General features: G+C 41.9%; 1 protein-coding gene across 5 annotated transcripts in view; it reads left to right on the top strand.

The window, feature by feature from the left end:
• The window catches only part of LOC144934555 (ankyrin repeat and fibronectin type-III domain-containing protein 1-like), a 178,183-nt gene that overhangs the window by 25,709 nt on the left and 129,288 nt on the right, over positions 1–23,186 (top strand). For 4 of the 5 annotated variants that reach the window (XM_078860478.1, XM_078860486.1, XM_078860532.1 and 1 more), the window contains one exon: positions 1,201–1,502. In XM_078860478.1, the coding sequence (XP_078716604.1) occupies positions 1,201–1,502 (302 nt within the window). Of the gene's footprint in view, positions 1–1,200; positions 1,503–6,902; positions 6,920–23,186 lie in introns of those variants that run through there. The other variant, XM_078860524.1, reaches the window with a different exon arrangement.

The raw sequence follows: 23,186 nt of genomic DNA, 5'->3' as shown, positions 1-23,186 counted from the left end.
CCTCAGCCATTTTGTATTATTTGGTACCCTGGGGTACCGCTATAAGAATCATGTGTATGTTTGAAACTACGCTGTGCAGTTTTGAATGAGAAAACTCATTAGAAGACAGCTTTTGCTTAGCAGTTTATTACACGAGACCTGAAATTCCAAATATGATGAAACTGTGAGATGCTGAAAGAACCACGGACGAAACAAAAAAAATACCTCAATCACGTTTTCTCCAAAAACGTGTGGTTTATTCTTGCAATAAATTTGCTGTGCCTTGCAGACATATGTTTTAATTTTAACATCGAGGCAAATAAAAACAGTTTGTTACCACATGCTTTCTGAACTCATGCCATAAATGGATGACATTTGTTCAATTGTTAACATACATTTGTATGCTGCCTGGAATCTCGATAGGCGCACGTTTAGAAAAGGGCAAAGCTCAAACAATTATTGTCAGTTTTACAATAATGTGCTCTGTAAGCTTGTTCCGTGCATATTGGACGTTTTGTATTGGCCAAAATGCATGCAAATACTAATTTAGAGACTGCTTGTTAATCCACTGCTGGATAAAGGCCTCCTCATGGCGATGCCTTGCGCTCGCTGAGAACGCGCACGGACGATGGGAGGAACAATGCCCAAGTGTGGGTGCAGAGGTGGAACAATCGGAGACGATGAGCCAAAACGCTTTTATTCTTAGGTGGTAATAATAATGGATAGCAGCACGTCATAGATGAGGGTTGTCTGACCAGACTTGACTTGCGCTGGTCAGTGGGGGTGAGTGAAAGACAGGGGGTAGGGGGGCGGGGGGGGGGTACCCAGTAGTTGTTCAGATATCGCTCGCCACAGATGTTAGCCGTGGTCGGGAATCAAACTCAGGCTACAAGGTTCGTCCCTCAGAGCACCTGCCACTGCACCACTAATATCACTCTGCGAAATGTTTAATGATCAATTGTATAATTCCCCAAAGGCAGTTGCCAATCATGTTGATTACACGTGGGTGTTGTATCGCAGACTCCAGATTCAGTTACACTTGACGGTGAGATATCGTTACTCGACACTTTTGTTTCCCTTGGAGCCACTGTCGCAACAAAGCCCCATCCCGGGAAATCGATCTGGGGGGGGGGGGTGGAGGAGTCAGGTGGAAACTCACGCTCACTAAATGCCGCTCATCGTGACTGAACAGCCCTATCCCGTGTGCGTGTCCACGTTCAGGTGACGAGGACGAGGACGACGACGACTTCCAGTCTCCGCTCTCGCCCAAAGTGGAGAGGCTCGCCCTGGCCAGGAGCCACCAGCCTCTCCCGCAGATCTGCCTCCCCGATGACTGCCCCTTCGAGAGGCCACAGCAGCAGCAGCAGCTGCGGCGATCGCGTACGCTGGGCCCAGGCCACTTCCGCAAGAGCCACTCGGTGGACGAGAGCCTGGGCCAAGCGCAGGACTCGAGCGGGAACCTGCCGTCGCGGGGCCACACCAGCAGGGCCGACGGCTGCCGCGCCGGACTCAAGCGCAAAGCCGTGAGTTCTCGCTGCGCGCTCGGGGGTTGCAACACCGCTCAGTTGCTGGGTTCACGTGCAGGTAGCAGCCTGCAGTGGGTTCAGTTGTGCAAGTGAACTGATGGTCTCATCCCAGTCAATAATGGTGAAGGTACAACCCTGCAATGGCTTCTGTTCATGGGCGGAATTTGCAGGGTGGGGGCGGTGGACACGGGGGGCTATGCCCCCCCCCCCCCCCGAAAAAACTGGACACATTCATTTATTTTCAGTATTTTACAATTAAGATTAAAAATAAGTAAGTAAATAAATAAAGATAATAATTATACGCACCCGCAATTCCAAATGCGAGGGGTAAAGCAACCCCTGCCCCCCTCCCAAATATAAAAGTGAAATTCCGCGTCTACTTTTATTGCTGGTGGAAGGACCTCTACTCGAGGATATTTTGGCCTACTTCGTCATACTGGCCTGGCCACACGTCTTGGAAGAGGCGGCAATACCCACACTTTACCTCGTCACACGTGACCCATCCATCGAATAACTGTGGTGTACCCATTTTTACTTCTGGGTGGACAAGTGGGGGCTTGGGGGGATTTACGTACCGTTAGTTGAAACTTATTTCGCACCATACGTAGCCAATCGTGCCAATCGGAGGTGCGGGGAAAGGACAATAAGCTAAAGATAAAAAGCAGTTCTAAAGAAATTAGTTTTATCAATCTAGATTTAAATGCGCATCACTCCAGTGCCCCATTGTTTAAACTGCTGTTCCGGGACATGGAATCAAATCGCCGACCTCTGAATTGCAAATCCAGTGCTCTAACCTTGGCACCCTCCAATGACCGCAGTAGAAAAAAAAAACCCATAATATTAAATCTTGATTTGAAGCTTTCGTAAATTTAGCTGTTCACCTAATTTGGTCAAATGTCAGCTCTGAGAATAAATATATATCAATTCTACTGCAATGTGAGAAAGTGCATTGCTGCTGCCTCCCCTCCAGAGTGTGTATAGTAAAGGTCACTTGAAAGGATCTCAGACATTTTCAAGAGATACTCTGTCTCGTGACATGATGACAACACCACAATTGGAATGCAGTTGGGAAAATGACAATTAAGGAGAGAGCCCTAGCAGGCTGCATACAACTAGTTTTCATGAATTATCTTATACTTCCTACCTGCAGGGTCACGAAATGGAAGTAATGGAATTACTCTGTTGAGCTATATGTAATTCTGAGTGTTATTTTTCTGCACTCGTGGGTTTCCCCCAAGTAGATCCAGTTTCCTCCTATGCAGCGATGAAGCACATGCATATTCAGCTTAAATATGTAGTGTTATAGATGATATATTGGTGTGTATGAAGGGGAGATGACAAACTGTTAAGTGAAGTGTCAATCAATAGCTCCAGTTTGTCAACAACAATTAAGTATTAAAGACATTTAAAAAATAAAATCGTTCTCATGGAAGAGTAAGATGCTCGGCTAAAACATGTTTTCCAGAATAAGAGTAGCATAACTCGCCTTCTTCCTAAAGTCGAAAAACAAGCAAATGAACGGGACGAAGACCGTTTTGAAAGGAAGGACAATCCTGGAAGTATTTTCGACACGGTGGAGGGACGGAGGGAGGGGAAGTTGGGGGAGACGCAGAGGTGACATGGGGGTAGGAGGGAGAAGGGGACAGAGAGGTGACACAATTTGTTCAGAAAACAACAGAAAACATTTATGAGCTGACATTTAGTACTTTATGAGCATTTTGTTTGTTAGAGAAGTTATCTTCCAATTTGAGACTTTTTTGTGAGGAGAAAAAAATGTCCAGAAGTGGTGTAAATAGTTTATTCTTCGTAAAACCAAGTTTGAAAGATGAGCATAATATTTAGTGGAAGATCCAAACCAACGAGAGCATGCCAAATAAATAAGTAACAAATAGGGAGCAACACATTCCGACGTCGCATTACTATCAGAGGCTATTTCCATTTCTGTTATGAGAATGTTATGAGTGTGACTGCAGAGCATACCATAACAATATTCCTTGCAGACAAATCTTGAGTCCTGGCATAAACAAATTAAGGCAGTGGTTTGTGTGTTTGAAATATGCATGATATTCGATTAAAAACTTTAACAAAAACTATGCTTATACTTGTACATGTCTTTTTTGCAGGAAGATCTCATCTCACTGTTGGATAAGCATTTTTGTTTCATTGCTTGTATTTATTCAAACCCAATTTTAAAATGGACTGAATATTGCACTGTCTCCTTTGACAGAAACCTTCCATTGTTTTTAGGTAACTTCCAAAAAAGAACGCTCAAACGTGGACCCAACATTGCTATGCTTGACTTGAAGCTTTCGTGACTGCAGGAATCCATACTCTTTGGTTCTTTCGGTAAAGTCACGTAGAAGAAGAAAAATAATAATAGGTCACGACGTTTCGATCGCCACACAAGCGATCGTCCTCAGGTGGGATGAGGGAGGGAGGAAAGGGGAGGGGAGGGAGGGGAAGTTGGGGGGGAGAGGGAGATGCGGACGACCGCTTGTGTGGCAATCGAAGCGTCGTGATCTATTGTTATTTTTCTTCTTCGTGACTTTACCGAAAGAACCAAAAAGTATTGTTCATGCTCTTTTTCAACACAGCGCTTTGGAAAGGGCTGCGATCGAACACCGAATTAGCCAATTTGAGTCTCAGAGCTGGGTGCCCGCTGAACGACGGGGCAATTATGCAACATATCTAAAAGATATATTAATCCCATTTGACATACCTACTACCCACTAACCGCTTGCCTTATTCCACAGTCAAGTAGCTCTGAACATCATTTTCATCACTGTGCATATTGCTCAATTGCGCAGGGTCCATTGTTATTAGTTATTACCCATTCGACAGCATAACCTCACCGCATAATGTCCATGTCTGCGGCATCGCGTCGTTACATCTGATTCAATTGCCGTACGAGTCTGATTCCAAGAGTGCTCGCTTGATTTGACGTACATTGTGTTTGACGCAGCATTCTGCCGGCAGTGCCCCGTGCACTCTTGTTTCACTGTGGCAACACGGAGGCCCTTAAGAGATTATTATTTTTATGTAACTTGCCGAAATGCGGTCACCCCCCCCCTGCTCCATCACCTTCCCCTGGGTGCCAGGTTCAGTGTTGTTGAAAGCTGGAGGAAGAGAGCTGAAATTAACCCTTTGGGAGGTCACGCAACCTAATGTAGCCTGTTCATGGCAATTGTGCTGTATACCACATGGAATTTTGAAGTTTTGCATGAAGTAGAGACGCACAGCCACAAGACTTGCAGAAACAGTAGTCCTTTTAAGGCATAGTGTGGTTCATGTGTTTAACATTACAATATATGACACTCATTATATCAGCAAGAAAATATGGATCTGTGCTGGAAATATGTATGTGATATTTCGTGTCATCTTAAAAAAATATAAATATATTTAAAGATAATCAACTTAAAATTACATACGCTTTCCATCTTGAGATGCCATCACATTCAAATGCTTTATGAATCCAAACTGATTTATAGTCAATACGTTTTGAACTGGATGCTAAAAGAGTCGTATAAATGTCATGTGAGTTTTATTCAGAATTCACCTGAGTGTGTAATTTTAAGTATTTACAATACAAAAGTACAAATTCGCAAAAACGTACGAAGAGTACACTATAATCTGGACGGAATGCCGTTTGTAATAAATAAGACTTAGTAATTTTTTAAACCTTTAGAATTTGGACTATGACGCTGGCATAAATGGCCTCCTCTCTCTCTAATGTCACCAGATCTTAAACGTCCATTTGGGATACGGACAGCATGCATTTTATGGTGAAAATAGTTGCAATATTAACCAGGGCAGCCGGGGGGCTTGAACTGCAAACCTTTGCAACAAGTTACATATGCATTTAAGCGCTCAACCACAGTACTCGCTCCCATCTGTGAAGATGTTTGAAATCTTTAGAATGTGGGTGTGAAGGGGATACATGTCTGTTCTCTTGGGTTGACAACTGAGCTGAAAGGGCTGACGAACATAAAAGCCACATTTCCTTTGGTGATGCCCACAATGCATGAGTGTAGTTCTTCGAGAGGTGACAATCCCTTACTTTACTTTCAGCAATTCTTTGGCACTGGTTCCAAAAGCCGAAACGTGTTTTTTTATGCAAGCACGCTCTTGCCTTTTAGAATTTCACCGTTGTAAATTATTATGCTATCAAACACCACACAAATGTATTTTAACATTCGTTTTACTTTACACAGGCTAGTATTTTGCAGTGATATAATTTTGTACCAGAGCCATCGCATATTTATTCTTGGCAGGAAAGGGAAACTTTTGCCAGAAGTATAGCAGCCATATTTTCCGCAAATTAAATTTAGGTCCTCTCAGTTGTCAACATTTTTCTGTAAAGCAAGGTATACTTTTCAGTAAATTTGGTGCTCGGCCTTCCAACCTGCAGAAAGACGTTCGATGAGAGAAAATTCAATTACCCTTAATTTAGTTTCTGAGAAAAAAAAAACATGTTTGTGTCGACTCGGGTTACGTAATAACTACTGTGGTACCAAAATCCAATGGAGGGGTGTAGGATTTGATGGTGGAAATAGGGGAAATTGTACAGATGATTCCCTGTCATAATCGCAGGGCTTATTAAATATTCTGAAGGGCAAAGTTACAATTCTGAAGTGAAACCCAACTTTTAAACACTTTGCCAGCTTTCTGGATTGGAGAATTCCTCTTGCAAAGTTCAATCCTTGAGAGTTCCACATCTGGAGGGCTCAAATAGAGCCGTATATTTCTTGGGAAAAGAGGGCATATGATACATACACTCTTGGGTTCTTTGGGTAAAGTCACGTAGATAGAAATAAAATGAAATAAAACAAATCAGACGTTTCGATCGCAACACAAGCAATTTTCATCAGGTGGCACAATCGCCTACTTCAGTATTTTTTCTTGCTGTGGTTGTTCCACCTGATGTGTTGCGATCGAAACGTCTGATTTTTTTAAATGTTATTTCTACTTACGTGACTTTACCGAAAGAACCAAAGAGTATGGATTCCTGCAGTCACGAAAGCTTCAAATCAAGAATGATCCTTAAAATTAAGTCAACATTACACGTTTTGAGGACAGGAATCCTGGACAATTTGGATATTTTTCTTGTTTAAGCTGTTGGTGTCGACACTTTGTATTGTGCATTAATATTTCACCTGCTGCTGTGGATGATATTTGATATAAGGGGGCATCATGTTGATCTTTTGTTATGAGGGGACATCACGTTTTTCTATTGGAAGAAGGGGGCATCATGTTTTTCTACTGGTATAAGGGGGCATCGTGTTTTTCTATTGGTATAATGGGCATCATGTGTCTCTATTGGTATGAGGGAACATCACGTTTTTCTGTTGGTATAAGGGGGCATCATGTTTTTCTATTAGTATAAGGGGTTATCACGTTTTTCCATTAGTGTAAAGGTACATCACGTTTTTTCTATTGGTATAAGCGGGCATCATGTTTTTATTTTGGTGTAGGGAGGTATCACGTTTTTATTTTGGTATCAGGGGGCATCATATTTTCTATTGGTATAAGGGGGCATCATGTTTCTCTATTGGTATCAGGGGGCATCCTGTTTTTCTATTGGTGTAAGGGGGCATCACGTGTTTCTATTGGTATAAGGGGCATCATGTGTTTCTATTGGTGTAAGGGGCATCATGTGTTTCTATTGGTATAAGGGGCATCATGTGTTTCTATTGGTGTAAGGGGGCATCGTGTGTTTCTATTGGTGTAAGGGGCATCATGTGTTTCTATTGGTGTAAGGGGGCATCGTGTGTATCTATTGGTATAAGGGGGCATCATGTGTTTCTATTGGTGTAAGGGGGCATCATGTGTTTCTATTGGTGTAAGGGGGCATCATGTGTTTCTATTGGTGTAAGGGGCATCACGTGTTTCTATTGGTGTAAGGGGGCATCATGTGTTTCTATTGGTATGAGGGGGCATCATGTGTTTCTATTGGTATAAGGGGCATCACGTGTTTCTATTGGTGTAAGGGGGCATCATGTGTTTCTATTGGTATGAGGGGGCATCATGTGTTTCTATTGGTATAAGGGGCATCATGTGTTTCTATTGGTGTAAGGGGACATTATGTGTTTCTATTGGTGTAAGGGGGCATCATGTGTTTCTATTGGTGTAAGGGGACATCATGTGTTTCTATTGGTATAAGGGGGCATCACGTGTTTCTATTCGTATAAGGGACATCATGTGTTTCTATTGGTATAAGGGGCATCATGTGTTTCTATTGGTATAAGGGGCATCATGTGTTTCTATTGGTATAAGGGGCATCATGTGTTTCTATTGGTATAAGGGGGCATCATGTGTTTCTATTAGTGTAAGGGGGCATCATGTGTTTCTATTGGTGTAAGGGAACATCATGTGTTTCTATTGGTATAAGGGGCATCATGTGTTTTTATTGGTATAAGGGGGCATCATGTGTTTCTATTGGTGTAAGGGGGAATCATGTGTTTCTATTGGTGTAAGGGGGCATCACGTGTTTCTATTGGTGTAAGGGGCATCATGTGTTTCTATTGGTGTAAGGGGGCATCATGTGTTTCTATTGGTATAAGGGGGCATCATGTGTTTCTATTGGTGTAAGGGGGCATCATGTGTTTCTATTGGTGTAAGGGGGCATCATGTGTTTGTATTGGTGTAAGGGGGCATCATGTGTTTCTATTGGTGTAAGGGGCATCATGTGTTTCTATTGGTATAAGGGGCATCATGTGTTTCTATTGTTATAAGGGGCATCATGTGTTTCTATTGGTATAAGGGGCATCATGTGTTTCTATTGGTGTAAGGGGGCATCATGTGTTTCTATTGGTATGAGGGGGCATCATGTGTTTCTATTGGTATAAGGGGGCATCATGTGTTTCTATTGGTATAAGGGGGCATCATGTGTTTATATTGGTATAAGGGCCATCATGTGTTTCTATTGGTATAAGGGGGCATCATGTGTTTCTATTGGTGTAAGGGGGCATCATGTGTTTCTATTGGTATAAGAGGGCATCATGTGTTTCTATTGGTATAAGGGGCATCATGTGTTTCTATTGGTATAAGGGGCATCATGTGTTTCTATTGGTATAAGGGGGCATCATGTGTTTCTATTGGTGTAAGGGGGCATCATGTGTTTCTATTGGTGTAAGGGGGCATCACGTGTTTCTATTGGTGTAAGGGGCATCATGTGTTTCTATTGGTGTAAGGGGGCATCATGTGTTTCTATTGGTATAAGGGGGCATCATGTGTTTCTATTGGTGTAAGGGGGCATCATGTGTTTCTATTGGTGTAAGGGGGCATCATGTGTTTCTATTGGTGTAAGGGGGCATCATGTGTTTCTATTGGTGTAAGGGGCATCATGTGTTTCTATTGGTATAAGGGGCATCATGTGTTTCTATTGGTATAAGGGGCATCATGTGTTTCTATTGGTATAAGGGGCATCATGTGTTTCTATTGGTGTAAGGGGGCATCATGTGTTTCTATTGGTATGAGGGGGCATCATGTGTTTCTATTGGTATAAGGGGCATCATGTGTTTCTATTGGTATAAGGGGGTATCACGTTTTTCTATTGGTATAAGGGGGCATCACGTTGAACTTTTGGTGTTGTTCTCGATGACCCGCCATTGACATTTCTCATGTCACTTTAAATATCCTCATACTTTCAATGTATGCTTTTACAAATGAGCACCTTTGCCATTTTCAGATGTTGGCATTTGCACTAACTCTTAACAGTACACGATCAGTTGTGACCCTGCGCAACTGTCACTGATCCGCAGTTCTTAAATACTATGTCCGTGGTGAAGTGATTTATTGCCAAAAAAATTCTCAATTTTTATTAGGATGTGAGTAGCAGCATAAGTATGATTACATTCTTCACGTGGTCTTCGAACACGCAGCATACATGTTTAGAGGCAAAATATTGCTATGCGTATTGCAACTCCAACTTTAGGTATGGGCGTTTGTTGTGCCACCTTCCACACTACTCTGAGTAAAAGGCAAATGGAAAGGTGCAGTGATTCTGAAGTGTAGGCATCTCCCTGTGAAGACGGCAAACATTTGAGTGAGAATCGAGGGGGTGTGGTAAATAGATGATAGTCAATCTTGAACTAAGTTGGTAAACTGTTTGCATTATTAATACACCTGCGCAGTGATCTGATTTGATATTTTTCTCGCTCTGATTTTATGATAGTTAAATTGCAAATAGAATTAATATTAAATTGATTTGAACATTTTTTTGTGTTTTTACAATGTGATATTGCTAGGCACATTAATTGAGTGAGACGTTATGATAACCCACAAACTTGTGTGCTCTAATTTATCGTCTGGGCACTTAACACCTGTGAAAAAGAGCTTCACGGTTCATATGATTTCTCCAGGATAAATACAAATTCCGATTCTGATACGATGATCAGTTGTGGTAGTTTACTTGGTTGTGCCACACTCAGGTAAAATGCTACCGACTTCACTATGTATTTAATTTGTATGGGGGGCGGTGGTGCAGTCATCAATTTTGCTTTCACCGGATTCACATATCACAGATTTTCACATTGCTTCCTCTCATCTATTGCATTCACCACATCTCCACTATCACATGCATTCGTACCATTGTTAATTCCTTGTAAAGCTCCTCATGTAAGGCGCTATATACATTCATTTTAATATGAAATAAGATGAGCCCAATGAACCTACTTGTATTCCCTGCCATGGTTAATATAGACGGTGAGTGGCATCTGAACCAGTTATGACGACCCCTCACCTTCATAAACCTGCACCGACTGGACCAGTGTGGTGAAGTACGGTCTAAAGAAACTTCCATGACAACACGGCATTGGAAGACCTTGATTTAGTAGTGCACTGACAATGGGCCTTAATTAATTACTCATGACTAATTGACAGCAAGCAACTAAATCTACTAAGTTTTCCTATAAAAGGACTATTCGAAGCGCGCATGCCATGATTTATCTATTGTGCACTTCTCTTCGTGCACAACGTTCTTTAAAATTTGACACTGGAGACCCGATATATTGTTGGGATAACCATGGTAATGAATATTTCATATCTGCTACATTTAGACACCGCAGGAGAATATATCGTTGTTTTAACTTCACAAGAACGTGCACTTGTTTTGAAATGGTATTTCTTTAGCACTGGGCAGACATTATGAAGCGCTGAAACAAACACAAGTGTGTTTTTGTTCATTTTGTTTTAGGATCAAACGTGAGAAAGCCCTAACTCGGAAATAATAACAGTTCAAATTTTAATATATCTGTGGTTATATAAAAAAAAAAAGAAATATTGAAAGAAAGTCGTACGCGTCAGGCACACCGTGTTAGTAAAATTAGATTTATTAACAGAATTGAAAGTATGTAATAAAAGGGTTTTTTTCCTGGGCATAGTCCAGCATGGTAGACATAGTTTGCTTAATTTTTTTTTAAAACGGTTTTAGCACTCTGATGCACTTCATACTTGAGTCAATTCCATGCCAAGTATGCCCAGATACAGTTGAACAAGAAGGGGTTTAATTAAAATTGCCATCAATTCAAATGTCATGACTGCACAGTCACTGGAGTGCATTAAAATAAAATTCGCAAACTAAATAAATAAACCAGGCAATGGTAGCAAGAGTACGCAATACCAGGGCAATTAATACCTCATCTGGGGCTATAATAGTCGACGTGCTTCTGCTGGCAGACTGGTAAAGACAACCCATACAAGGATAAATCTACTAAACTGTGAAGATGTCTGAAGTTACGTGGGTGTTTGGAGCCGTGAATTATATCGGTCCTTTTTTTACCTTAACTGTAAATACCTTGGCACATTTTGAAATAAATAGTGTGAGTTTGGGATGTGAAAAAAATGCAGGAAAACTTAAGTGTTCTTGGCAGACATTTAGAAGGACTGCACAACGTTTCTGGCAAATCATCCTCATGGCAATGGATTGAGGTCTCATGAGAATCACCAGCGGTCTCTGTGTGAGTGATGGATTAATTGGGTGATTGATGGAGTCCTCATTCTAATTAAGGTTCCTGAGCCTTAAGTCGCCATGTTTTATACAGGTGGTCTATTATAATTTGTTTAGTTTTGCTGAAGCGAAACGAGAGCGTTGTGGGCGAATGTCGACGTGCTTTGTTGTGTATTACTACTCGAGCTGATGCACGAGAGTAGCCCCGTGAGGCCTAGACATTTATTTTGCACTTCATATATATGAACTACAATGTTTTTTTTGACAATTTTTGTAAAAAGAATAATGTTTCCTTTACAGTTCATTTTCACAAATGAGAGCATTCAAATCCAGAAGTAGTCGTCATCAACATGCGTAGTCCGCTAGAAGTGGATTTTGCAAGGTACATCCTGGCACAAGGAGAGCAGATGCTCTGCATTATTAATTTCACGGTTGCTTCTCACATCAAACCGTTTGATATTCTGGTCCGTGTCAATAGTAGAAAGTACGACAGTGGTGTATCCTACCTGCGCAATTAACACAGATGCAAATGTTTATACAGTTGGATAAATTACTTATAAGCTGGCCTCCTATACCATGACATTGTATATGTGTATAACCACTGTACACATATTTATGTTAAATGAGTACATGTAGATTATGACTTAAAGTAAGCATTATGCAAGGTTAGAAACACAAGTTCGAATGTGTCAAGATCACACGAAATACATTCTTGATTAGAAGTTAAATTTACATTCATGTAAAATTTAGTATATATGTATTCAGTCATTAACTGTGTGTATATATATACTTCTACAGTAATGGCAATAAATACTAATTATTTGTCAATCCACTGCTAGATGAAGGTTTCCCCACAGTCATGGTAGGTGTTTGACCATACTTCACCACGCTGGTCAGTGCGGGTTGGTAAAGGTGACCCAGGACTAGACCGCCGTTTTGTAGTAATCACTGCACGACCACTCAACACACACGTGCTCATTATTATTCCACCCATACAGGCTTTGATCAGACGCAACTGAAATTTGACGCTTAATAAATCCACGTTGCATTGTATATCGGTTTGAAGATTCGTTACAAAAAGCAGCATGTTTAGATTGTGCTTCATGTTAAGTGGGGCTGGCCCGCTTGCTTTTGCATCTTGTGCAAAGCGTCCAGAGACGCTGCCTCAATTATAACGGTGCCCAGACAAGCGAGTGCCCCCGTTTGTGCCATCCGCACCGTAGTCAGGCTAAGGCTTTGCACCGGATAACAAGACAATCGATCCCTCACGACCGGCCGCTGCTCTCATCTCGCCGCCGCCGCCGCTGCTGCGCGCAGCTTCTCCAGCGTGAGGCTGCCAGCCCCCGGCACGCAGTGGAAGGTGTTTCTCTCCTCCAGGGAGCTGTATCGTGCACACACACACACACATCACCTTGAGAGCCCACCTCAGCACCGGTCGCCACCGAGCACGAGGGACGGCTCGCGCACAATGGAGTCGTTGAAAAGTGGACTTGCCAAAATGTGTTCCAGAAAATATACGATACCAAAAATTTGTGTCATACCACCACTGAGGACAAAGGTAAGGAGAGCATATTTTGTTGCAGTGTCTGAAACGTTCAAACAAATTTTGAAGATGTTTATTCATGTAGTTCTCCTTTTCTGCTTGTGATTGGTAAACTTAATCTCAAAGTGACCATTCATTGTGATGTGGTTGGCTTATGTACATAGTTTGCTAGGAGTTATGATTATATCCGTGGTGTATCTTTTCCATCTTCGTCTATGTAAGCTCGTGATTCGCGGTTGATGGTACCACACCGACAGTGTCATCCCTCGGACATATTCCTTCTCTCCAAAATGTTTCACGAGTGAATAAACATGGCATGGATATGTTTATCCGAAACACTCATATAACCTCTAAACTATGAGCAACAGCTTAATAGAAAATAACGGGTGGGTATTTACTGCCCCTGAGAGTAAAGATGCTGTGTTTACTGCGATTGAGAGGCTTACTTCCTGTCACTAACAACAATAACCCTACGAGTATGTTTGATATCTATTCTGTCAGTTGAGTAAGTTTGTCGCCGTAACAATGCAATGCATTAATGTTAACAGTATTAAGTTAAATAGATGGATGACCTTCGTGCAGGTCAGAGCCCATTTTCTCAGAAGTCTTTATTTTAAGGGAGAGCTGAGTTTGAATCCAAATTGCGTATTTATATCCCACGCTGCATGTATTTAAAGTATGATCATGCTTAGCATACAGGCACATTGCTTGTGTACGTTTAGATGTGTGGTGTGTGGAAAGAATCTTGTAAATTTATAAAAGGTAGACAAGTTTGTACACACCGTGCTTATTTGTGCGGGATGATGGGAATGACAACATTGACAATGGTTTACCCAAGAAAATTCCAATTGAGATTCGAAACTCTTCCTCAGAAGGATTGTGCATTGCTGTGTTTCCATTGATGGTGACTTGAACACCATCAATGGATTTGATGGTGCTCCAGCCAAGATATCCAGAGGAGGGGGACACTCAGCCTGCATCTTCTTGGCAAAACTCACCGCCTCATGATTGCAGTATCTGCCTCTTAGATCAGTCATACAATCATCAGCCAGGCTCAACCCCTAGCTTCTGAGATCTGATATTGTACATTCAGGGTGATTTGGTTGGTAGTCGTAGTAGATATTTTTTGCAGTTGCGAAACTGTTGAGTTCCAGAGCAGCAATGCAAGATACATGAACTCTACCAATATTACGACATGTATGTGTAATTTAACACCTTATTTTGTGCGGTTAAGTTGTGATAACGGTGCTGTACATGTTAATGATACGTGACATATACTCACAAACGTCCATTGTCAGCACCATTAGCCATAAGTAGTACTTCAAATAAATCAACCACGTGAATTCATAAATGCTGGTTCTTTATTCTGAGCTTCAAAAGAAATTAGTCGCTCTTTGAAATTATTATTCGTTCTGAACATGTGGGAGAAAAACAGGCCCAAATAACAAGTCAGCAATGTTACGCCTGGGAACTTAAATCATGTACGGGTGAGCTAAGATCCACGGAACAACGTACATTAACAAATGTCACAAATAAGCAACAATGGCAATGTTTAATAGGGCATATGCATATAACTCAAACCTAATGATCAGTGTCAACATTACTAACACAAAGCCTTAGAAAGGAAGTAATGTGAACATTGGAATGAAGGCACTGTTTGGAAAGGTAGTAAGAAAAGTATATAATTATACGTGGTCCCAATTGTCCTCAAATTAACAGAACCAGATTGAAATTGGCCTTGTGTGAAATGTTGAATTCGATGTCCCTGATGGAAAGGGAGCCTGCGATTTTGCAGCCCAATAATGTGAAATATGACATTTGTAATCTTGACTTAAAGCTTTCGTGACTGTAGGAATTCATATTATTTGGGTCTTTCGGTAAAGTCACGTAGATAGAACAATAAAATAATACAAATTAAAATTAAAACAATCTCCTGATGACGATTGCTTGTGTTGCGATCGAAACGTCGTGATATTTTATTATTTTTTTTATTCACTTTATTTTTATTATTTTATTGTTCTATCTACGTGACTTTACCGAAAGACCCAAAGAAAACGATATTTTTATTTAGTGGTTGTAATTATAGTTCCAATGCCGTTGCAGTTATAGTCGATTCATGCTTCTAGTACACAGGAGTATCTTACAACTCTGGCTGTCACTGGATGAGGCTGGGTGGAATTACCAGCGAAAACGTTACGGTCCTCGAAGGTTGTGGGTTTTACTCTCCAACACACTACTGGTGTGCTGAACTAGCAAGGAATTGGCCTTTTTTTTCGTTACGTGACAAACATTACTAACTAGTTTTTTTGGCAGCACAAGTAGGCCTCGGCAAGGTAAGGTAATTTACCCTTTTTACCGGGTAAAAGGGAGGGTAAAGGTGTCGACATGCCAAGGGGTAAGGTAAAGGGTAGGGTAAAGGTAGCTCGGAAGAATTACCCGGTAGGGTAAAGGTAGCGCGAACTATTACCCGGTAAATACGGTGCCTTGTTTACCGCTAGAAGCTCCGTGGCGCAGTCCGTGGCCTCCATTTAATAAGTAACATTTAAAAAAAACTTTCTTAAAAACACGCTTTTATTAAATGTACTAGTACTGGCAGAACTCCACAACTCCAGGAAGTGGCCCCGAAGCTTGCCACAACGTAAGGGACCGTGGCCAATTACAGCCAACGTCAGTTTACCGTGGACAATTATACCCAAGCCGAAACATAACATATACAAAATAATGATTAAATTTGTTTTTTTATGATAGAATATAGTGTTGTCATCAGTATGACATAAGTATAACAAGTTTGCAGTCGATACCACATTAGGAAGTGGGTAAAAATGTAGTTACAAGATTTGAGGATACAACAACGACGACGACAACAACGACAACAACAGTGAGTTCAAAGAAAGCGTGTAAAATTGGAATCATCGAGAGTATTCTATATGAATGAAGCGCTCTACCTAGCATTTACCGTTATAAACCTTGTTCATGTGTAGTAGTTCCCTAGTAATTACCCTGTAATCGGGTAATTTGTATGGGGTAAGGGTAAAAGGTAGGGTAAAAGGTAGGCTCGTTGCTTTTTACCTTTTACCTTACCTGCTAAAGGGTAAAAGGTAGGGTAGAGTGATTGTATTGTGGTAAGGTAAAAGGTAGGGTAAAGGTAGGCTCGTTGTTTTTACTTATTAACGTTTACCTTACCTTGCCGAGGCCTAAGCACAAGAACCGGGTGTATATTGCAGTAAATCTTAAATATTCAATCGAAAAATTATTCAGCTCATGATTATTAATGGGAGGGGGGGGGGGGGTGCCCCATGTGGAGTGCGCGACCTTCTTGTGCATTCGTGTAAATTTCCACGCGGGCATAAATATTAATTGCAGGGGGGGGGGGGCTCTTTTGCAGTGACGTCACGCACGGATGTAGCACTGTGCTGCGTCGATTTATTTTTTACCGTCACTTTCTGTAAAGAAATGTCACATTTGAAATGACTTTGCGTAATAAATTATTTAATTCAGCTCGACCTTTGCGTTAGTGTAATGAGGGGGTGGGCCTCGTGGAGTGACGTCACGCGCGGGACGGACAGACATTTTTGGGTGATTATAGAAGGTAATTGGCTGTGTCGGGTGGTGGCGAGTTTAACGACACATTTATATTTACGCGATCCAACCCATAAAAAAAACCTCTTATGGATAATATTTGGTCGTGAAAGTCTCCTACGTGTCAAACTACGTTACGTGAAATCACGTAGGCCTTCGCGACCAATATCATCCATAAGAGGTTTTTTTTTGGATTAGATCGCGTAAATATTTCAATCCACCCCCCCCCCCCCCCCGTGGCGAAAGAGCGCAGAAGCGTGGTCAACACATCTACGCCTCGATATAAGGAACGAAACAGTAGACTTCTCCACAAATCTGGCTGTCGCCTGATGAAGCTAGTTGTAATTACTGGCGAAACGTCGTACTCAGATTGTAAATGTGAATTGGCACGTTCTGTTTACGTGACAACCCTTACTAGGTGGCTGTGTCGGGTGGTGGAGGGTTTCAACGACACATTATATATTTACGAGATCTAACCCAAAAAAAAACTCATGAATTTGCAATGAGCTCTATCATAAAGCATGCGTTGGGTGTACTGTGCCTGAAATCGTTTTTTTCTGTTCTCCACTATGGGCAACATTCTCCTGACAATATTGAGGTATTATTTTCTGGCAACAAAACAGGTGTTAATATTTTTACTTAAAACTTTCGTGACTGCAGGAATTCATATTATTGGTTCTTTCGGTAAAGTCACGTCGATATAAAATTAAATAAAAATAAGAAATAAAAAATAAAATAACAAATAAAAGCACAAAACCCACGACGTTTCGATCGCATCAGGCGGAGAAAAATAAAATAAAAAAAGAACGCTTGTGTTGCGATCAAAACGTCATGGGTTTTTTGCTCTTATTTTTTATTTTATTCTTTATTTTAATTTTATTCTTTTTATTTTATTTTCTATCAACGTGACTTTACCGAAAGAACCAAGAATAGGTGTTAAGATGTTAAAGCACCGAACTGAAACCTTTTACAATGAATCATGTAAGCATTAACTAGAGTTTGGTGTATTAACAACTTAACACCTGTTTTGTTGCCAGAAAAAAGGGGGAAAACCTATTTTCATATTTTGGTACTGGCAAAGGAGGTCCCATGATACAATTATATTGTATAATTTCCATCAGTATTAACTGTGTGCTAGTAGTTGAAAGAAATATTATTGATGGTGAAATCTTGAAGTGAAATATGCACGATGTTCTTATTGCTTCATAGACGGCTTGGGATGGTTATGCTGAGGGCGAGGACCATTAAACTAATACAGTTTCATTAAGACCAGACTGGACAATTTAAATGGACGATTGTGATGATGTTTGTCTGCAATTACTGGGCAGACAAAACGTGTCCCTTGGCAGTGCTTTTAATTTCATTCAGCGATATTCTTTGGCGCCTCATAAATGGGCACATCAGCTGGTCTCGTGAACATTGAAGGCGGCTTCTTCGGCAAATTAAAGACAAGTCCACAAATGGAGAAAAATGCATTGGGGAGTAAGAGGTTTGGGTGGCTGTGGGTGCAGTGAATATAAATTGAGTGCCGGAAGGGAAAAAAATATGACATTTAGGGCACATATTTGGGGCACTGCACACTTAGCATGCTTTTCCACATTTGCCAGCAAATGTATTGGTCCTTGTTGCGAAGTGTGGTGGAAGAGGTGAACCGATTGAAGTATTCATGCATATTTAGAATTGGCAAAAATTGTAAGGTCGTGTTGCTACTTTGAATTTCCATTTCGAGGGCCAAATAAATGTGCTGTCCAACGTTAATGTAAAGTAACAAAATATTCAATATTCCACTGTAAATTATCACTTCAGTATGATCATTATATAAGCCTGTACAGATGTTCCGTAAAAAAAAAAATCGAGTTGTTGAAAGTCCCACACCCCCATTTAGCACTATATTATTTCACTCTCCCTTCACCATTATTGGAGACGCGTGACTTTGCTGAGCCGCATGCTCTAGCCCCTGCTGCCGCTGCCGCTGGGAGTGTGGGCACGCAGGCGCCAGTCTGTGACACCGCGCTGATAACCCTGTCCCCCATAACCCTCGCCACCCCCCGCCTACCCCACCTTAAGCGTGGCCCCAAGGAAAGTTGAAACTGAGCAGTGCCGCCCAGCGCTGTCTAATTAAACTCAAGAAAAGGTTCCGATATTATTTTGCTGCCATAAAATAAATGCGGTGCTCATTTTATTGTTGTTATGAGCCGTATGGTTTATTTTCCTGTAAGGGGGGGGGGTGGGGTGGGATATATTCCAACGCTATCATTCCATGCAGATTTGCTTTATGCCGTTGTAAAAGTGTTGCTTCACAAGTACATGAATCAGTCAGAACATTTAAATATTTCTTTCCCTCTCCCTATTCTGCTGGACAATGCATGAGACAAAAATCAAGAATCGTTCAAAATAAACTCAAAAATGTAAACGTAATTAAGGTCACGTTCCAAAATGTTACAATTTTGAGCAGTGGATCATAGAATGTCTCTTGATTTAAAACATTTATTTAAAGCGGTTACTCCTTGATTTATGCTTATTGGAGATTAAATTGGGCTGTACGGTTGCTCTAAAGGTAGACAACATCCTTTACTGCACTTTGGTTGTATTGCTGCAGCGTAGCACAGGCATTTTCCATTGCTCATACGGCTACAGATCATATGTCATTTGAAAAAAATATTTACTACCGTGTCAGATCAGTTTGCCTTGCATGCTGGCTTGCTAAAAATGACTGCATATTTTAAAGTCAAGCCTGCTCAAGGAGCCCACTAGCAATTATATTGTTTGAAGCATAATAAAAAAAATATTCGTAAGTTAATCTTCATGGGAGCGATAATGCTTCTCGTCTTAAAAAGATACTGCAAACCACAAGCCAAGCCTGCAGACTTTTAACAAAGATAGTCAGATCGGACAGACGCACATTTGTAAACAAAAGTAAATACACACACAAATAGACAAAATACACAGGTACACACACTCGCACACATTCTGCGTCACCAGCTAAAGTCCATTTTTTATCTTATGGTACTTTGACCAATCAGAAATTCTTCTTACCCTGGTAAGCAATGTTTCCTGGTGCGCATGTGCATACAACATATAAATTATGTGATACATTGTGCTAAATACACTAGATCATTGTGGTTATTAGTCAATACAAAATAGGAAAGATGAGTGGGGGGGGGGGGGCGAAGTGTAGAAGAGGCTGCGTTCATCATATAACACGATCGAAAAGTGAAACGGCCAAACTTGCGGACAACGAGGGACTGCTGAAGCCTTGCTTGATTCATGCGCTTGAAGCAGCAGCAGCAGCGACATTGCTGGCATAGCGTGGGCACGTGCATTGCCGTGTTGAGCTGCCCATTTCTGAGTTGACTGCACACTGTCTGGCACCAGTGCCTCCCCTGCCATCCGAGCGCTTGGCATAGTTCAGTGTTGCATCAGCTGCCTTTGCATGTAAAATAGACTCACCACCTCAGTTTGTAAAATGGCCAGCTTTTAAGGGTGGTTTGTGATTGGTGGGTTTTTTGTTGTTACATGTGATATTTCATTACAAGGCTCCCTGAACGTGCACTACAGGTGGACAGGGCATTCAAAGGCTCCTGAGATCTTCATTTGGAATGTGACGGCGGATCGCACGGACGCAATTGTGCTCGAACCTCTCGACCACATAGGGATTTGCAGTACAGCAAATGAGCTATTGACCTTTCTGTCAGGATTTCTACAATTGGTCGTTGTTGCAGTACTGCGTCGGCATTGGTGCATAAGCACAGATAACAAAACAATGCAATATATTCGTCAATAACACTGCCCTGAAGGACACACATATTAGGTTATGTTTTGGATAGTAGCCCTTCTTTCACCTATGTACTGTGAAGAAACACCTTTGCCTGACAACGGCACCTATTATATCTTATTCCTCTAAGGGCAATGTTATTGGTGAAGGTAGTCAGTTTTTGTATAGATTTTAGAGTGCGATTCCCATATTGCCTATGAATGTGTGTATGTTGAACTTATTTTTCGCACCGTATGTAGCCAACCATGCTAATCATTGGTCCCTGTGACCCATAGATGTGCCTGAATTTGCCCGGCATGGTTGAGCCTGATTACAACTTGGATGGGTTAATGCCATGGCGTGCCAGATGTTGCAGGCAAGGGGCTAGAAGGTGGCCAAGAGATGGTAGGGTCACCCCCTCGTTATGTGTGGTGGGGTTTCTCCTCCCACATGAAGCCAAATACTCCGTGTTATTGGCTGAACATCCCAATGCATGACCCTCATGATAGGGTCTCCAGACTCAGTGACGCTTGTGGCATTATTATTATTATCCAAGCACTCCAGTTTCCTCTTACCCTCCACATTTAAAATACTCTTTAGGTAGTTGGCCAAATATTCCAAAACCGTGTCTTAAGATGCACTCATGCTGTCCTGTCCAAAGAGTTATTATAGCATTACTATGAGTGCCAAACCAATTTTATTTCAGTTATTGTAATCTCTCAGATATCCCATTGATGTTTTATATGAGTATACCCTTGTCCAAGTCAGTCTTCTGTGACCTTATTAATCTGTGGATTAACTTTTCCATGTTCCCATTCCTGGTGTTGTTTTTCTGCATGAGGGGGGCCCCGTCGCTTCTTCTATTCGCAGACCACAGCTATTCTCAATGTGTGTGAAGTAAATAAATACGGTTAAATGCATTGGCAATCCAATACACTCAAACTCCCCTGTCATATAAAGTTTTAAATACGCAAATCGTACAGTGGGATATGGCTACGTTAACACAGGTTAATGACGTAATTCAAACTGTTACAAATAAGTGGGCTTGGGCAGGACACTTAACTGAATCAGAATATGTATTTATACTGGAGGAATCCCGACGAACTATTAATCTCTTTTTCACAGAGGGGCAGGTCAAAACGTTACAGCAACAAATACTTCAAAACACGATAGGAGTGCAAAGTATATCAAAGGTAAACAAAACTCACCAAAAAAACCCGTTTTTATTTTACCAGGTAAAGCCGATTAAGCTATTAGCTTCTTTTTTAGAAGCGACCTGGTCACAAATGACAGCTCAACTTAGTGGCGTATCACGTGGACAATTTTAGCAACCAAATAATTAAACTAATCTAAACGCATGTTTAGGGATGATGGTCAAGATGAATGATGGAGTGACAGCCAAGGAATGGAACGCGTCCGAGAGGAAATTAGCTTGTGTGCAAAACGCTCGCTATATTAGTGCATCTGAGGATCTCGAGAGCGATGGAGATTACTTTGGGAGGGTTTCATCCAGCTGAGGATCGATCATGGCTCCTGGTCATGATGATGATGATGAATGTTGCCGATTTTATTTCTGAAAGCCTGCCTCGATGTTGGCACATGATAATGTAGTTCCATGTAATAAGCATTTTATGGATTTACATATTTAAATACTGACAATTAAATCAACAAGTAAAACAATATTCGTCTGACACAGTGTCGTGTACATGAACACAATTGCCACATTACTGTAACACATCCTCTTCTCACGCTGTTCGACTGGAATATCCTCGCGTCGTCTCTCTCCCGAAGTTCACATCACCTGGCTCAATCAAAGAAATGCAATAACTCAACGTCTAGCACAGATTCAAAGAGTGCTGTTTGTTGCTGGCCACTTGGGACGTTGGGCCTTCGGGCCTCGGCAACCCGTGATGTAGCACGTGTAAGGTAATTTAGGGTGTGTATCTCTTCGCAATCATTTGCACGCTTCGAGCTGCTCCGGTCTACAGGGCTGAGCCTTTTTTTTTCACCCTCCGAAGGCGGCGGAGTTTGCGCCTCGACCACAGCCGTAGCCGTCAAATTTAGCCAAAGTCGCTCGTGCTTTAACCACCCCCGCGCCGACCCCACCGTAGCATCGAGGAGTCCCGGTATGCGTGTCCCGCCTGGTACGGGCAACATCCGCTCCTGAGCCCCACTGGAGCGTGCGGGGCCACCTCGGTGCCGTGATTGCTCGCGTGATGGATTGTGCCACGCAGGCTGCGCCCCACCCCTCGCTACCCCCCCTCCTACCCTTGGCCAAAACACAATGCCACTCTGCTGAGACGCGACTTTTGAAGAAGAGGAAAAAAACAACAACTCAGCATTGGCTTCGAGTCTAAATATAAAAACAATGCCACAAATGCACAATTGAGCATTCCGTGGTGGTGGTGGTGGTCGCTTTGACACCGCGAGTCGCACGCATTTATTGGGTGCCTTGCGTATGTAGCTATGTGAACGTTTATTTATTTCTTACAAACTACTCATTCATCTCGGGGTTATGATCAGTACATCAGCCATTATCCACTGCTGCAATGGTACACAGCAATGGGTTAATAGTGATGCTGCTGCTGTTGCATTGGCAGGGAATGCACAAAACACACTTAACAGAAGACGAAACAAAAACGCGACGCGTTCGTCGGTGGCAGTGTGCGTGCTCAACGGTAGTGTAGTGGTTAGCGCTACGCTGCGCTCTGAACTTGGCGACCCGGGTTCGATTCCCGCTCACGGCCAACAGCAGTGACGATTATCTGAACCGGGCCTCCCCTAGGTCGACTCAGCCTCAAATGAGTACCTGGTGCGTGTGTAAACATTGTGACTGGGGAGACAAAGGCGGCGTGGTGC

Source organism: Lampetra fluviatilis, chromosome 1 (genome assembly GCF_964198595.1).
Source record: "Lampetra fluviatilis chromosome 1, kcLamFluv1.1, whole genome shotgun sequence".
NCBI lineage: Eukaryota > Metazoa > Chordata > Hyperoartia > Petromyzontiformes > Petromyzontidae > Lampetra > Lampetra fluviatilis.
The sequence above is the reverse complement of the archived record's forward strand: the minus strand, read 5'-3'. Positions and strand labels throughout refer to the sequence as shown.